The 19,093-nt window shown below is 36.7% G+C and overlaps 1 protein-coding gene across 2 annotated transcripts in view; it reads right to left on the reverse strand.

Annotated features, from left to right (window-relative positions):
• slc35f3b (solute carrier family 35 member F3b) overlaps nt 1-19,093 on the reverse strand; it is an 84,308-nt gene that overhangs the window by 24,277 nt on the left and 40,938 nt on the right. Inside the window, exon 1 of one of the 2 annotated variants that reach the window (XM_051125832.1) lies at nt 18,113-18,341. The exons of the other annotated variant lie outside the window; for it this stretch is intronic. Coding sequence (XP_050981789.1) covers nt 18,113-18,224 — 112 coding nt within the window. The 5' untranslated portion in view covers nt 18,225-18,341. Of the gene's footprint in view, nt 1-18,112; nt 18,342-19,093 lie in introns of those variants that run through there. 2 annotated transcript variants of the gene reach the window in all.

Raw genomic sequence — 19,093 nt, forward strand, 5'->3', positions numbered from 1 at the left:
TCACAATTCTGCCTTTTTTTATTTTTTATAAATGAAATGAAGTCAGAATTGCAAGATATAAACTCAGTTGCGAGTTAAGTCAGAATTGCGAGATTTGCATTTGCATTTCTGACTTTTTTCTCGGACTTCTAACTTTTCTGCTCAGATGTGAAATTATAAACTTGCAATTGCTAGTTATAAAGTCTAGTTTTGAGGGGAAAAAGATTGATATGTTCTCAAATAAAGTCACAAATCGGAGAAAAAAAAAATTATATATATATATATATATATATGTATTTTTTTTTTTCTCCGATTTGTGACTTTATTTCTCAAAATTGCAAGTTTATTCTGACTTTATAACTTACAATTGTGAGTTTATATCTCACAATTCTGAGGAAAAAAGTCAGATTTGTGAGATAACTCGTAATTGCAAGGGGAAAAAAGTCACAATTACCTTTTATTCAGTGGCAGAAATGGGCTTCCATACTTTAGTCATTTATTTGATGATAAATTCAGTAAGACATAATTACTATTTTAAAAAAAAATATATATATTTAAGTAATTTATTCCTGTGATGGCAAAGCCAAATTTTTATCAGCTCATGAAACATTTCTTATTAATATCAATTATGGAAACTGTAATACTTTACAGAATTCTTTAAACCAAGTTTGAAAAAAACAAACAAAACTGCATTTATTTAAAAAATAAATCTTTTGTAAAATAAATCTTTACTATCACTTTTGATCAGTACATCCTTGCTGAGTGAAAGTATTAATTTTTCCAAAAAGCAAACAAAAAAAACTTTTAAATCTTTAAAAGCATTTTCTTGTTCCAGTATTACATCAGTTTTTCTGTCATTTGAAAATTCCCTCAAATTATATGATACCCACTGACTTCCAAACCATAGTTCCTGCCCAAACTATGAAACATCACTTTCTCACCACCGTTCCCTGAAACATCCAAAAGGAAATCAATAGCAGTTTACTCATTCAGCACAGAAACTCTTTTTAAAGTGCCATGGGGAAATACTTGAAAAACCAAGGATATTTTATAATACAGAAACTCTGAATGGAATCTGTCTGGAGTCTCTCAAGAACTGCAGTGCTATTGTTCAGATCTGATAAGCACATCTCAAGCCCACCATCCATTCGTAAACGCTCCTAATGGCTCTTAATAGCCCTTCATCTATTCACGCGCAGAATAAACGAGTGCAGTAATTACCCTGCCTGCGCCTGGTGGAGGATTCAGTCTGTTTATTCATAAAGAGAACAAGGTGCATCCTTAGCGCTGAAGCATCTGTGTACCCTATGTAACACAATAACATACTTAAACTAATGAAAGATGATTTTTCATTTGGAAGGCTGTTCACAAGTAAACACTCAAATACATACTAACACCAGCATACAAAGATTCTGGTATGACCTACTGCATTTGAAACTAATACAGTATCCCAAGTTAATGTTTTTAAAAGTGTTCAACCAAGGCTACATTTATTGATCAGAAACAGTAATATTCTGAAATATTACAATTCAAAATAAGTTTTCTATTTTAACATGTTTTAAAATATAATTTACTCCTGTAATGCAAAGCTATATTTCAGCAGCCATTATTCCAGTCTTCAGTGTCACATGATTCTTCAGAAATCATTCTAATATGCGGATTTGCTGCTTAAGTAACATTTCTTACTATTATCATCTATTATTATTATTATTATCATTGCATATATTACATAATATCTTACAGTAATATACTGGTCTCTTATTAGCAGTAGTTAATTCTAGTTTTACATGCACATGGCATAGCTGAAAGCAGGTACCATTTTAAATAAACGACAGTGAGAGCTTGATTATCATATTCATGCGCAGGCCTAATAATATCACAAACTAGCCTGAATCCTAATCTTTCTAGCAAGTGATTCAAAGTGAAAGATGATTTTCTCTTGAGACCCTCAGTAGCCTAGAGACATTTCACACAGACAGATCCTGAGTGAAGACTAGAAGACAGCACCTATTGAAATACAAGAATTCTATAATGAATCAACACTGTATACGGCATGACTAGAATTTTAGGTTTTTAGGGGGAAAAAAGTAGTGGCTACATGGCTTACTGAATTAAAATGCTGATAACTTCAAGAAAAGATGAGACATAAGCACATGACAGTATGACTAAAATATTAAAGTGTTAAAAATACATAAATAAAGCATAATTTATTATAACATTTTTTCACCGGATGTGTAAAACAACCCCATTACTACCTTGTCAAAACCGGCCCTGTTCACAGCGAGCTGTTTTGGTGCTATCCCTTTAAATGCTAATGAGCTCTGCTCACCCCGCCCCTCTCTTCCGTTGGGTGACGAGTGGTTTAACAGACTGTAAATTTAGCTGCGGAACTTGCTAACTAGCACGTTATTAGGAAAGGTGATTTGCATTAAAAAAAAAAAACCTTATACTCACTTCTTCTGTAGGTGAAGCTGGATCATGAATGATTCGCACGAACATAGACGCATTTAGGTAGTACGGGGATCAGGGAACATTCCCTTCAAAAACAAAAGTAATCCACTTTATCTTCATCAGGTCAGATGTCGGGAATAAATGATGACTGCTATGTTCATTATTACATCCAACAACAAAACACCTCAATCACTAGGAGACATTCTTGTCTTCCCCTGCTCCGGCGTTGAAACAATGGTGGACTGTTCACAGCTCACTCAGGGCGGGTCTGTACTAAAACGCCAGTGTTAATCAACAATCATGGGAGGGGCCTGTGCAACTACATCATTCTGCCAAGAATCTTAGAACAGCCTAATTTGAGAAAGTGATGATGATTTATGGGGATTTAAAAAAAAAAAAACTCTGGGTGGATTTTTATCATTATAGGGTGGATGTGTACACACACTGACAACACACATTTATGTTCAAACAACATGTAAAAGTGATTTTTGCATCCGGCAACCCCTTTAAAGGCGTCACACCGACAGAGGCCGCTCCCATGATAGTTAATTGACATGAGGGTCTTACCTCAGATCAGCTGTCACAGTCCGACCTCCATTGTTTCGATGCCGGAGCAGGGATTCAAGTTAGACAGATGTCTAAATAATTAGAGCCCGACCGATTTATCGGCAGGCCGATATTAGGCATTTTCCAAACTATCGGTATCGGCATTTATAATGGCCGATAAATGAATATTTCAAAAATAAAGTAAAAACGGACGAAACACCCTTCAACCATGTCATGAGTGTTGGCGTTGTATAGTTTGTCCACCAGAGGGCACTCTACACCGTCCCTGTTGGCAACACTCGTGTATAACGCGCCACACATCCTGCCAACCTGCTGATCCAGCCAGAGTCGGGCAGAGAGATCCGCAAGTGAGATCATCGGTGAAGTGTGTTCAAGGTGAGTTGGTCACGAGACATACATTGCTTGAATAACAATTAAAAGAACATCCCCATTAGTTCTCTTAACTCAAATAAGCATGACAAAATTCGTGACTATCATGTCCAGTTTTGCTGCTGTTAAATAAGCCTAGAGTGAAGCGGAATTAGCTAGTAATTACGTTACGTTGTTACAGTGTAGTTGACTGACTGTCCTTTTAACTTTTGACAATGAGACTGAAGTATTTCTTTAATAGCGTGACAGTTATAGCAATGAGACGTATCATCTCTCCTTGGCCTGTTATATTGAAAATGTATGTTTTACAATTTGCAGTATGACGTTATCCATTGCTAACTTATGGCTCATCATAGACTAGCTATCCACAAAGCTAGCTAATGCATCAGTGGAAGACCGCTAATGTTAACATTAATGAGCTTGGAAACCACAACAAACTTATTCTGCCTAAATAAAGTAATGATTACTGTATTTATAACTAGCATATCTGTAGTTACAGTCCCTGCATTGTAAAATGTAAGTTAGACTTGCGAGGAGTGAACATTTAGACATAGAGAAAAAGTATCAAATGTAGCTTGTGCATAAAAGATAGCTTTTCTTTTACATGTGTGTGAAATCCAATGAGGCCAAGTGTGCGTTGCAGACTGTCGTTCAGCCGCAGCATTAACGAGTCACATATTCAGAACTTTAATATATTTTGATGTTCCTCTGTTCTGTTGTGACAATAAAAGAAACAAGTTTCTTTTTTAAAATGCATTATCATATTATGTTAGTTAAAACTCATAAATAACTACAAATAACTAATGTTAGGGAAATCTGTTAATGTTTTGTTGCGCGTTTCCTAAATAAAAAATAAATAAATAAAAAATATCGGCCGATATATCGGAATATTGGATTTTAAAACCAATAAATATTTGTATCGGTATCGGCCTTCAAAATCCTTTATCGGTCGGGCTCTATAAATAATGATGTAATAATGAACATAGTGGTCGTCATTTACTCTCTCAGAGCAGCAGAGAGAAGAGAGGGGCGGGGCGAGCAGAGCTCATTTGCATTTAAAGGAACAATCCCTCAGAATGGGATGATTTTTATGATCATTGCAGGGGGGGTTTCAGGACATCATGGGGGGCTAAGCCCCCCATTGACGCTGGGCCTGTCGTATTATATTGTTACAGTGAAATGCAGTTGCTTACATCGTATCGTATCGTTTTTGGTCCTATCACTCACCCCTGCTGGGCTTTCAGAGTTCATCAGTCCACCCAAGTAAACTCTTCACGTACCTGCACCCAAGTGCCTAGAGAAGCATTCAACATCCAAAGCTCAATACTAACAGCATGTTCATCGATAGATCTGTTTCTGTTGACAGAAGTTACAGTTTCCATACAGAAGGAATCAAATAACACGCAGTCAAATAACACCACCCACATAAGCTTGTATGTGTAAACTGACACTATAGTGTATTTACACATTTGCTGTGGAGGCCGTTTTCATATCATACACCACAGTAAATGTAGTCTGTTTTCCTCCCTAGGATAGTTGTTCTTTGCTCAGTTCAACCTTACATTTTGATCTAACACCAAACAATAAGCAACGCTATTGAAACCCAAAGAACCAAAACTTTCATAAGAAGTATTTTCCATGTCAGAGTATTCAAGGGACCCAATCTCAAACCTCTTTTAAATGGCCCACGAAATGCAAACAAATCAAAGGTGTGTGCATGGTTGTGTGAAGCTGCTCTTGAATACAAAAGCTAGCTGCCACTGCATTCTGCTAGCTCTGTATATGTTTTCAAACCTACGCAACGCTTCCCTGTCCCCTCATAATGAACTGCCACTACCACTGGGTATTTAACATGTGGGTAATCATCTGAAAGCAGTGAATGTGTGTAGTAACCATGGAGACTGATAATCAGTATGATGCAGTTGGAAATCTCTGGAGACATGCTCACCAATGCAATACTCAATACACAAGCTCAGCAGAATTTGTAAAGAAATTTGCACTGTGTTAGGAAACATAAAAATAAATAAATACCCAATGCAAAATATGATAAATTATTATTGTTATTAATATTATGATTATTACAGAGAGAACAATTAAATACTCAATACTTATTTAATTATTATTATTATTATTATTGTTGTTGTTGTTGTTGTTAAAAGACTTTAAAAAGTGAATGGCCACTTTAAATACATAGTAATAAATGTCCAGAGTTGTGTTGCACCAACAGGGGGCGTAATGTCTGAGAACCACTGGTTTAGGGCATCCAAGTTCAACTCAGGTGAAATTCATCTCAATCTCGCTTTAAGAATCTGACCCTATAATCCTTGAGGCTTTTTCTTATGTTGCTGACCACTGTTCCAGACATTGGCCAGCTAGCTACATCATCAAACTCTGGCAAGCAGGACCAATCAACTCCTACACCAAAAAAGACCAAGCTCAGCACTTTTCAGCCAAGAGCAGGCTTTTCAGCCAAAACCAGATCTACATTCATTAGCTCATTGCATTCAAAACAATGCTGCATGTGGAGAAAATAAGCGAATGTGATTCGGCTGACTCAAGAAGATGCTTGTGTGGCTATTTTATCGTATTATCATCAATGAAGTGTTCTCCACCATGTGGTTTCTGTAAGAATATCCTGTGTAATTAACAGTAAGAGAAGGTCCTTGACTTCAAAAGGATATCTTCTGCATGACTAATGGAGTCTGAATCAGAATGTCACTTAGTGCTAATGACTATGTGTTTGACCTTCATAGCAATTTAAAATGATTAAAAGGTTCTTATGGAAACCTTCTGATGTAATTTCGAAAAGACTAAGTTAAGTGAGTGGCCATTTACATTTTTACCATCTGACTGAGATGACTGGGAGGCCAGGAAAATTTCAGATAAAAAAGTGTGATATTATTTACTTTTCTACTCTTCTTTAAAAACTGGATTATTTTATTCTATTGAGTAATAATTACAAAAATAGTATTAAATTTTTTACAATTTTCGATTTTCGTTGTCTTTGTAATGTTACTATTTTTCTCAAATGGACCTAATATTAATATAAGACTTTGAAAATCCTGAAGTGTTTCCACTGTTGTGTGCCGTATGCATTAGACGTTCAGCTAATGGTCCGTGGGCGTGATGCCCGAGGCTGAGACTAGGTTTAGATATTACTGTTATAAATGTTTAATAACAAATGTGCCCACCGATGGGCCAGTGACGGTTAACAGGATAAATGCTAAAGAATTTTAGGGGTCCCTGGTATCAAAAAGTTTGAAAACTTAATCATTCCTATTGGAATGTGACTTTATAGGTTCTCCATTTATATAGTATCATCATTTATTTCTTTATTCGTAAACACTTCTGAAGAGGCTATTTTGAAGGCATCATAGCTTCAAGTAACAGTTCTTCTTTTTGACAGGGAAGATTAAAATCTGCCTGTGCCAGAGGCTTGATGCTGAATCAGGCCAGTGAGTGTTTCTCACAAAAAGCGTTTTAAAATAAATCGACGTGTCAAGAGGAGCTCAGACAAAGTGCATTGGCAATGAGGGCAGCGGTCAGAGCTCAAAGTCTCAAAATGCCACGAAAGTTCAGCCTCAAAGACGTGACAGATTTCAATCAGAACTTTTGCGACTCAGACTCAGCAAAAACTGACACAGTGAGCATCAGGGAATGCCATTTGGTAGGTACTGGTATAATGAGCACACAATCTGAACCCAAAAGTAATGGAAAAGTAGTAAGATTTAATGAGTTATCTTTCACTCTGTTTCTTGCATTAGCCAAAATATGCCTTCAGCCCAGAATGGCGAGTCGTAAAATGCTGGATGATCTATGATGGTAACTGCAGCCAGGGTTAGTTAAGTAAAACTACACTCTTAAAACTTGGCTAAAGGTTCTCTATTGGCATCATTATATGGTTCCATTAAGAACTTTTAACATCCATGGAACCTTTTCATTGCACAAAAATAACCTTTTAACTTACAATTTTCTCAGTTTATGTCAGAATTGCAAGAAAAAAATTGGAATTGTGAGATATAAAATCGGACTTCCTTTTTTCTCTGTATCTTAGTTCTTAGTTAGAGATATAAACGTAAAGTTAGTTTACAGAACAAAAATTGACAAATAATGTACTTACCCCTTGTCATTCAAGATGTTCATGTCTTTCTTTCTTCAGCCATAAAGAAATAGTTTTTTGAGGGAAACATTTTAGGATTTTTCTGTAATGTCCAATGTCCAGTGTCCGAAATGCAGTTTAAATGCGGCATCAAATGATCCCAGCTGAGGAAGAAGGGTCGTATCTAGCAAAACGATTGGTCATTTTCATAAAAATAATACAGATTATATACTTTTTAATGTCAAACGTTTATCTTGTCTCACTCTACCTATACAGTTTTTTTTTTTCCGGTTTATGACGGTTAGGGTATGTCGAAAAATTCTAATCTCATGTTCTCCCTCAACTTCAAAATCATCTTATATCGCTGTTTTACCTTTTTTTGTTAGGGCTGTTAACTTGCAAAGACTGGGTTGGTAAGAATGATTTTGAAATGATTTTTGAAGTTGAGGGAGAAAATACGATTTGAGTTTTTCGACATACCCTAACAGTCTTGAGCCAGAATACACAGAGTTCAACGAGAGCAAGACAAGATGAGGGTTTGGCATTAAAAAGTATTTAAATTGTATTTTTTTTTAAATAAAAATAACCAATAGTTTCGCTAGATAAGACCCTTCTTCCTCGGCTGGGATCATTTACAACCGCATTTGGGATCGTTTGAAGCCGCATTTAAACTGCATTTTGGAAGTTCAAAATCGGGGCACCATAGCAGCCTATTATATGGAGAAAAATCCTGAAATGTTTCCCTCAAAAAACACAATTTCTTTATGGCTGAAGAAAAAAAGACATGAACATCTTGGATGACAAGGGGGTGAGTACATTATCTGTAAATTATTATTATTATTATTATATAAATGAAAAAATGAAACTTCAACTAAAATGAAAATGAAAAAAAAAATTCAAAATATTTTTTTTTTTAAACAAAAACTATAAGTGTATCTCAATACTAAAGTAACACTGCAGCTGTCTTGTGGAAGTCATTAGGCCTGATGATTGCTTGGCACGGCTGTAAGGCTGCCACAAAATGTGAGCCTATTGTACAAGAAGAGATGCACAGGATTACCCCTAATGATTCCCTATTCTAGCATGATAATGTGCCCATGTGCACTGCTAAACTCAAAGCGATTAAGTAATTGTTAAAATGGTGTCATTTTGAAGTCACATATGCCTCATAACTCTCTCTAAATTGCGCACAAACCCAGAGACTTTTCCCTGCCCATTTCCATCTCTTTTTGAATGCATCTGTGAGCTCTGTACATAGTGTTTGGTAGCTTTCCTCCCTTCTATGTTTGTCTCTGCAGTGCAGATCTCTCTTGCTGATAACTGCCAGTTCTTTGTAGTGCCAGCTCTGCACTGAGCTCAAGCAGCATGAAAGAGCACAGTCTCCTCTCTCACACACACGCTACGGAGCAGGGCCATGTTATTTTGTAATGGCATCATGAGCGTGTCTGGGACATCGGTGCATGACTTCAAACAGTTAGAGATGAAATATGAATGTGTTGCCATCTGGGTGACTGTGGTACAGCTCTGCAGTGCAGTATCCCATTGATTCTGGGAACAGCTCCGTTTTTAGTGGATTTCCCTAGATGTCCTTGCAGGAAGATGCCATGTTACATGCAAGTTAAGCTCTGTTGAAAGAATTAGAGGCATGCTGCAGTGTTTCCCCTGCTATTATATTAGGGGGGCGGCCCTAACAGGTTTATACCTTGTTATTTTATTAAACAAACTAAATGGTCTTATGTTATTCATCTTATTTACACGACGGCAATGTCATTTCTGTCTCTACATGGACGCGCCTCCGTGAAAACACGGACGGGATCGTGGAGTCTATTCAAAAAAACGGAATCTACTGTATATCGCTGAATTCCACAGAATTCGTCTTTTAATGGAAATCAACATTGTGTCAAATATGCTTAACTTGCATTTAACATAAAATGGACTTTCTTTAATTTTCAAGTTATTTTTAAATCATTAGTTTAATTCCCCATTATACATCAAAATGTATACTCATTTGCATATGTTAGTAATTTGGTGAAAATATCCGCATTCCAGCCATCCAGAACTGCTAAGAGTGGCAGATGCTTTGCTGTAGCATGACAAATGCTCTCAGAAATTACCATTAATTTATGCTGACACCACCCATATGTTTTTAAACTCATTGTTTAGGGTCTGCAACAGTCTCTCCATATGCAATTAAAGAAAAGCATCATTCAGCAATATAGAGTAAGACATGGCCTGAAGATACACTCACTTAAACACACTGTTACAGTATGTCCAAACATTCAGATCACGGTCAGACCATATCTGTCTATATGCAGACATTTCATTTCATTGTGATATTTACTTGGCAATTACACTCTGAGCTGTGGGTTTGCTGGTAAATACACACAAGTACTGACAAGACATTTGTGTTTGTGTGTGTTACTCAGAAGACTATGAAAACAAGTGGCTGTAGACTGTGTGTGTGTGTGTGTGTGTGTGAGTGTGTTGGTGCAGCAGGTCAGTGAACCCTGCAGTATCCAGCTAGAAGAACAGATGCCCGGGATGTCACACTCTGTTGTGACCCTGCTCACGGACATGCAGAGAGAAGCATAACCCTGCCAGTTGCCCACTGTTTGTTTGTCTGTGTGTGTGTGTGTCTGGGGCTGTGTCCTGTAATACTGATCATTAGAGGCATCTAAGTGGGCAGTAGGGTGGATTTTTCATTCACTGAATCTCTTGTTTACCACAAAGACTCATTTACTGATTTGTTCAGTGTCTCTTTCTGTAAGTAGCATCATTACACCAGTAGGTGGCTACATATTCTGAATGAGTCATTCTATCATTCAGTCGCATGATTAATTCAAAAACATGAATGACTTTGTTCATCAGTTTGTTCACCCATTTATTCACCAACATTATAAAAAAATTAACTGTAGTCAGACCTAGGGATGTAACAATTCACTTAACTCACAATGCGATGCGATTCATGCTACTGATTTCACAATATGATTTTCTCACAAGTTTTTAGTAACAAAATGAGGTTAAAGACAAATTCTAAATGAAAAAGTGTCCTTTTATAATGCTTGGACAAAATGCTGCACATTTCTTAGTAACTGAAATATGTCTCATAAAAAACTAAACTAAAATTTTAAAACAAACCCCAAATCATACAAATACAAGAAATGTCTTCACATAAACTTTGAAATTAAAGTCCCCATGAAATCAAAATTTAAGTTTATTGGCTTCTAGTATAAATATGTTAGCCTTAAGGTTACCTGTAAGCTAGTGTGCTCCCAAAACAATGACAAAATTTGCATTTAGAAGATAACTTCCGCCAATATGGATGAACGATTTCAGCTTCTCATCAAACTTTCTGTCCTAGCAAATGCTCTCTAGAATCTGAAGTGTCCCACCTCCTACACTAAGTACACTAAATAGATGCTGAAGCTGCAGCTAAATTTGGTTATGATTCAGACACTGTGAATATGCATTGCGTTGGGGTGATTTAAGTCTGGTTTTGCTTTGTGTCACACAAACCGCTGCAGTGCGCACAGCCTCCTCTGGTCCAGAGACACAGTTCCATGGAGTGGATCGGCGCAGACCACAAAACGTATCAGACACATTATGAATTCTACACAGAACAATGTTTTATATACAGATTGTGGCTGTCATACGCTGTCAAATGTGGCTCAGCTCAACAGCTCTGGCCCAAGCTGTGATATAAACAAAATGCTATTGGCTATTTTAAAAAGGGGCAGGACTGCTGGATATGTCCTGCCCTGTCTTCTTGTTTCAGTTGAAATTATATACATTTCAAAGCACTTGTGGTCCTTTAAATGCAACCACTGAATTTTAATCATGTTCAAAACATAGTTGCTGAATACATGCATTTTTTTTAATAGATTGTATAATTTTGAAATTTGAGGTTAAGACAGAATGGTCTGACTTTAGCTTTGTGAAATTATACTACATAAAACATCTTAATGAAACACAAATAGCAGATTGCAAATTCACTCTTTGACAGCAGGTGGCAATTATGGAACACCAGCAATATAGTGCAAAGCAGTGCTGGGCTTATGAACACTATTTTAATATGCATTATATAGGCAACTTCGGTTCTGGAGTGCCACTGTCCTGCAGAGTTTAGCTCCAATTCTAATTAAGCACATCTGAACAAGCTAATCAAGGTCTTTAGGATCACTAAGGCTACAGGCAGGTGATTTTTATTATTTTTTTTCCCCCCCCAGGGTTAGAGCTAAACTCTGCAGGACATGAGCACTCCAGGACCAACGTTGCCTATCCCTGATCTAAACTTTTCTAAAGACAGTTCCCCTCAGTTCACCCCCCCCCACGATTCATTTACATCTCAACTAATTTGAATCGTCACATATTGGTATCGATTTTCAACCGGCACGGGGTGCATCGTTAACTTGCATCCCTAGTCGGATCAGATTTTGAATCATTCCACTATATTTGATTCATTGATTCTTTTGTATCTGTTCACCACAGATATTTGTTCATTGATACATGACTCATCCTGTAGGTTTAATCATTACCAGTGTTGCAGAGTCTGTGGTTTTCCTGTGGAATTGGGCTACTTTAACACTGTTGCCGCCGGTTGTTTTTCATGTTTGCGGGTTGAACTGACACCAACAGCATAATATTTAGACCCTGGAATGCTAATTTTACCAGGGAAATCCCACCAAAAAAAAAAAGTGCATTTTGGCCCCAGGAATGCGCTTTAGTTTTTTTTTTTCCTAGTTTTGAATCGCAATTGGGTGGGTTTTGTTGTGAATTACACCAGTAGACGGCCACAAGTATTGCTTTGGGTATTGCTTTGTGATTGTGTCATTCACTCAAATTATTCTTTCAAAACCATGAATGAATCTTGGTATGTAGGGTAGGCATTTTTGTTACACTGGTTGAAAGTCTCTTTACATTCTGATAGCAGTGAATTTCTGTGGAAGTCTCAGGACCATAAAATGCTTATCCAATCACTGCATTCAGTTTGAATGCAATGATAGGATCTCGTACCTGCCTGTCAACCTATACCTCCCTTGCACAAATAGGGAGAGTTTGGGGCGTGACTACTGTAGGCTGAGCCAGAGGGTGTGAAAAAAGAAGTTCAGATTCAGTTATAGAATTTCAAGCCAAAATTCAAAGACTTGCTAAAATACACAAAGACAGACAACGGGGAAAAACAAGGATAAACGTTGGCAGCGTTTTTACAAGATGGAGGAATTGATGGAATGTGTGGGTTCAATTGATAAAACAAACTTGTGTGTGTGTGTGTGTGTGTGTATATATATATATATATATATATGCAAGTCTATCCCAACCTCTCTCTGTCCCCTGCTCCACCGCAGCCTATAAATCCTGCAGAAGAAAGACTGCAGTTTAACAGACTGGAGTCACGCCAGCATCCCTGCTCTAGATCAATACATAATAGATCGACCGTAAGTCCCTTGCTGAATCTAATTGATGAGCTTGCGCTGCAGGTGTCTCCCCAAACAGAGCTTTCCACACTAATGTCCTGACAGTGTGAAGTGCCCAAGTAATCTGACAGTTAGCTCGCAGCCTTCGAATTAAATATACAATACTAATCCAGCTCAGTCTGTAAACACTGAGACAAGTGGGCTAAAACTCATCAATAAAATGCTGCCCTGCAAGATTTATAAAGTACTGTTCTTCTAAATAAGCAGCACTTAAAGAGAATACATTCATAGAGCAAGAAAAACTAATGCAAAAAAAATTCTGTGTAAACAAAACAATGTTGCATGTTAAGAGAAAGAAAAATAGCAGTAATACATATGTAAAACATCAGTAGTTGGTGACTAGTGACTGTCTTTTTGACTGAATCAATTATAAGTCTGATTGGTTCAAGATAGTCCTATACTGATTCATTCTAGTGAGTCACTGAATCATTCACTCAAACATTTTGTTCAAAAAAGAGATTCACTGAATCACACGAAGATGTACGGTAATTCTGCTGTGACAGAACTGTTTAATAGTGTTATACAAAAAAAATATTGTCTGTAATTACAATAATATTTATTTTATTTATATGCAGACATACATAGACCTGTACATAAAAATTTAATTATATATAACAAATAATAAGACTTTCTTAATTTTTTTGTTCTGTAATTCAAACAAGAAAATGTAAACGTCTGAAGTGAAGCTGGGATGAGATCTCTCCCCCTCACTAGTGCAATGAACAAGAGACAAAAGCACCCATTTCCACTCACGCAAAACGCCTCGTAGTCGGGATTACGTGCATCCAAACACAAACGTATCAGGAGCAACATGTTAAAGTTATTCTTAGACTAAAGCTCTGTATCAAACTGATTGATGTCAGACAGAAAAACAACTCGCAACAACATAGATGTTGTGTGCCACGGCTGACTGCTGTAAAATATATTTGATTAAAACGCTTCAATTAAATGGCTGGATGTGTATCAAAAGCCAACTTAAAACGGCCCACTGGCTTCCAAACAGGGACGCAGAGTTCTTACAAAAGCCAAGATGTGAACAGAAAGAGTTTGGCAGTGAAGGCGCGTGAGTCACATCAGTGTAATGACTCACTGCAGGTTTATTACAGCCTCTTACTTCTGCCACCCTGCATTAGATTTAGCGGCTGATGGAGGAACGGCTCAGGTTTACAGATTCCTCTAGCTTAACGTTCAAGATGAAATGAATCTTAGTACTTATAAGTAGGCTAATAACTAAACACTGCATATCTGTATAAAGCAGTGTGGTTGTTTAACAAGTAAAACAGAAACATTCTTCTTTTATTAAAGCTAAAGTTGCTGATTTCTGAATACACAGGGTTCCAAAGAAAATGTGACCCTGGACCAGTCATAAGTCACATGGGTATATTTGTAGCAATAGCCAACAATAGATTGTATGGGTCGAAATTATCGATTTTTCTTTCATGCCAAAGATCATTCTGATATTTAGTAAAGATCATGTTCCATGAAGATATTTTATAAATTTCCTACTGTAAATATATCAAAACTTTTGATTGTAATATGCATTGCTAAGAACTTCAGTTGGACAACAAGTTGGATTTTCTCAATATTTAGATTTTTTTTTTTTTTTTTTTTTTGCACCCTCAGATTCCAGATTTTCAAATATTGCCCTACCCTAACAATAGATAAATGGAAAGCTTATTTATTCAGCTTTCAGATTATGTATAAATCTCAATTTCAAAAAATTGACCCTTATGACTGTTTTTGTGGTCCAGGGTCACAAATGTTGGGAAAACTCTTTGTGTCCAGTGTTTCCTGCAAACAAAAACACAGCGCTAACCATGATTTTTTTAATTTGTGAACAAACGACTCTTTCTTACTAATGAGTCAGTTTGACAGAAGAGAAGAAATTGTTGAATAAATTTATTATTTTTGTTTTCTTTGCGCATAATATTCTTATAGCTTCATAAAATTATGTTTGAATCACTGATGACACGTGGACTAATTTAACAGTGTCCTTACTATCTTTCTAGGCCTTGAATGTGGTAGGCGCGTTGCTGTCTATGCAACGTCAAAATGCTCTTGGATTTCATCAAAAGAATCTTAATTTGTGTTCAGCAAATGAACGAAGGTCTTATGGGTTTGGAAAGACATGAAGGTGAGTAAATAATGACAGAATTAAAAAAAATTTTTTTGGATTATTCAGCTAGTTTGTAGATTGAATCTAACTCAGTCAGTCAGTGAATCATTCATATATGTCCACAAATGACTCCCTCCCTGAACTGCGACTTTTCTTTTACATTTGATTTGAAATTAATATGACAGGCTGGACAAATAAATAGCCCCACCCCTAAACTAATGCCATTTGTTGAGCCAATGTAAAAGCACCACATTTACTTTTTGTTGAAATCAACCTAAAATTGTTTATTTGAAGTTGCTGTTGCAAAGTATTACTGTGGGGGTATGAGAAAGAATATTAACATTTAAAAAATTAATTTTCATGTCAGCGCTGTTGCACTCCGGGCGTCCCGTGTTCGAATCCCGACTCAAGGACCTTTCCCTCCCCCATCTCTCTCTCCCACTTTGCTTCCTGTCACTTCTGATCTGTCCTGTCGAAATAAAGGCAAAAATGCCAAAAAATGAATAAATAAAGAAAAAAAAGAATTTTCATTTTACGGTGAGCTATCCCTTTAATCAGTTATTCATTTAGCTTGTAGATTGAATCTGACTCAGTCAGTGAATCATACATAAATGTCCACAAATGACTCCCTCACCGACGAGTGAGTCATTTTTCTTTTACGTTTGATTTGAAATGTTTGATTGGCTGGACACGGAAATAACCCCGCCCCTAAACTCACACCATTTGTTGAACCATGTAAAAGCACAATAGCATTTACTTTTTGAGGAAATCAACCTGCAATTGTTCATTTAAAGTTGCTGTTGCAAAGTATTACTGTGGAATATGAGAAAGTATATTAACTTCTTAAAAATGACTCAAACATGAATTTTCATTTTTGGGTGAACTATCACTTTCATCGGTTATTCATTTAGTTTGTAGATTGAATCTTACTCAGTCAGTCAGTGAATCATAGATGTCCACAAATTTTCAATTCAAAATAAATGATTCGCTGGACAAATAAATAGCCCCGCCCCTAAACTTACAACATTTGTTGAGCCAATATAAAAGCACCACAGCATTTACCATTTGGGGAAAACAGCCTACAGTGGTTGACTTTAAAATGCCCACTCAAAATATTAAAGAAATAGTTCACCCAAAAATGAAAATTCTGTCATTAATTACTCACCCTCATGTCGTTCCAAACCCGTAAGACCTTAGTTCATCTTTGGAACACAAATTAAGATATTTTTGATTAAATCGGAAGGTCTTACGAGTTTGGAATGACATGAGGGTGAGTAATTAATGACAGAATTTTTATTTTTGAGTGAACTATTCCTTTAATGTGGGATATGAGAGTATTATAAACATCCTAAAATGACTAATTTCATATTTTCCGTACCACACCTCAAAGAAAGCCCAAAAGGCCCAACAGATGTCTGAACTGCCAACTTAAAGCTTTTAGCAATCATAGAAGCTGCCAGAATTTGGCTGCAGGCAGGCCTAAACCACTGCAACAGTATGAGTAAACCGCTGGGTGTAAGCCAGAGCTGAAACCAAAGATCAATGAGTGTTTAACATCCCACCTCATTCACCATATTACACATAAACATACTCTAGAGTACAGCAGCTTCCGTTGATTCTGCCTCAGCCTCTGAAGCAGACCCTTTAAAGATCCAGAAACACACATATGAGTCCAAAGAATCATTAGACTATCCAAAGAACAAGTTATTACAAATAACAAGTGCAGATCTGTTTCAGAAGCAGGAGTTCATCAGTGAGTCAGAGTCGATTTGTAGTTCATTTCTCCAGCTGGTGCTGGTCATCACTTCAGATTGGACACTTGGGGATGATGGTTACTCATACTGCGAATTGTGCATAAATGAGATGTCAAGGTATGACAAAGCTGCTTGCCACAATATTCTGAGAGAAGCCTTCACAAAAACTGCTGATATTTCTGTCGGTGCTCATACAAATTTGATACAGACCACAAAACCAGAGCAAAATGTGAACTCAGAGTAGTATTCTGTCCTGATTTCTTAGATTAAAGCTAAAAAATAAAACAAAACCTTTGTAGGCATCTAGAAAATGCAAGCTAATGCAACAAGAATTAATATAAATAATGGTTTGGATCACCAGTGCACACACACACTCAGCTTCTGGGGAAACAGCATGTACAGGGTTCATACATCAGATGAATGGGAAAGTATGGGACATGTAATCAACCTGATGCAGCCAAGCAGCTCACTGCTCACATGACTGTACAGCTATGAAATCAGGGCGCACCTAAATCTGAATAACAACAACATTATACACACAAAAGTTCATTTTAAAAATTGCAATAATTGTAATACATGTGCTTTTACTGCAAATATTGTATGTGTGTGTGTGTGTGTGTGTGTGTGTGTATATATATATATATATATATATATATATATATATATATATATAAACAGCATGTAAAATGTACTACATAATCTGCGGTTTTCCAGTAATTTAACACTTTCAGAGCCAATAGGAAGAAGCCAGCATCTAAATCAAGCCAGTGAAGTTTCTGTCCTGTCTGCAATAACAAGCAGATGCACTTTTACATCATCATCTGGAATGAAGGAATGATTTGCTTGCTGTGTCTGAGCAGAAAGAGTAGATGATATCCTGAAGAAAATAACAGATAATCAGGCTATTTCTTAATTCCTTGTCAGAAATTTTATATAATTTGGAAGCAGAAATGCTTAAATGCTTCTTTTTGAAATGACACTATTAGAATTGATTCCAAATTATGACAAAATGTGAATTTACTTTAACCTCAACGATAATCTGTTTAGATTGGTATTCCAGTCATAAAAGGTGCAGAGAACAGCCAAACATCTGCACTGGTGATGCGTAAAGGAGACAGGTGTTTCTCGGTGTTTCTCCGCGTAATGCTATTTTTCGCATGCACTCCATTTAAATTACAGAGACTTGTTTTAAAGCAACAGATCACATTAAACTGCGCGTTAACACATGTAGGAAAGCAGACCGCCGTACAGAATGAGGTTAAATCGAGAATCGTGTTGCGGACGGAGCCCGTTGCGCACGTACCTCTCACTTTGGTCAGGGTGAGCACCGGACTGTTACAGGCGGACAGCGGCGCGACCCGGGCCGAATGTTTCTTCATATTGACGAGCTCGGACAGACGGAGCTCAAGCCGCATCGACTACATCCCTAAAGCTGATTGTGACCGAACTGCTCTCGATGTCTCGTGCGCCTCCTCTACCCCTGATCTCTGCTCTCCCCTCCCACTAAACACTCTGCGGTATCCTCCTGCATTCTCCACGCGGGACAGTCACGGTGCTGCAATTCATTTCTTTTGCCCAATAGAGAATTGCACCGGAGTTTTTACAGCTTGGGTAAATAAACCTCTGCAATGGTGTTGATTCTGCCAGCTGCGTCGCTGTACTTCAACATGTTAGCCCCCTTTATCTGTAAATGTAATCGGAGTAATATGAATGTTTAAAGAGAATGTTAACTAAAAATTATTTAAAATATAAATAAAACATACGCAGCAAACACAATGAGTTAACAGTTAAATAAGGGGAAACAGAAAAATAGCTATTTAAGAAAATATTTGTACTATATATATATATATATATATATATATATATATATATAATAAAATGATTGATAATAATAATAAAAAATATATTTAATATATTATATGTTAAAATATATATATATATATATATATATATATATATATATATATATATGGTGTATATATATGTATATGTATGTATATGTGGTGTATATATATGTATATGTATTAGGGGTGGAGCCGAACCCGAATACGGTATTCGGAACGGCACAAATAGGGTGTTTTTTACAAATACTTATTTCGAACAAATACTTAAAAAATATTTGTATTCGGGAACAAGAAAAACTTTATATCAAAAAGCTGCGTTTCCTCATGAGTCACTGACACTGTGCTCCGCTGAAACTCGGAACCGGCCGTTTTTTTCTCTCTTAACCAACCTCTGTTCCAGATTTGCACAAACTACATTGCAATTAGGGGTGTGTGATATG

The sequence above is a fragment of the Labeo rohita genome, chromosome 13 (genome assembly GCF_022985175.1).
Source record: "Labeo rohita strain BAU-BD-2019 chromosome 13, IGBB_LRoh.1.0, whole genome shotgun sequence".
NCBI lineage: Eukaryota > Metazoa > Chordata > Actinopteri > Cypriniformes > Cyprinidae > Labeo > Labeo rohita.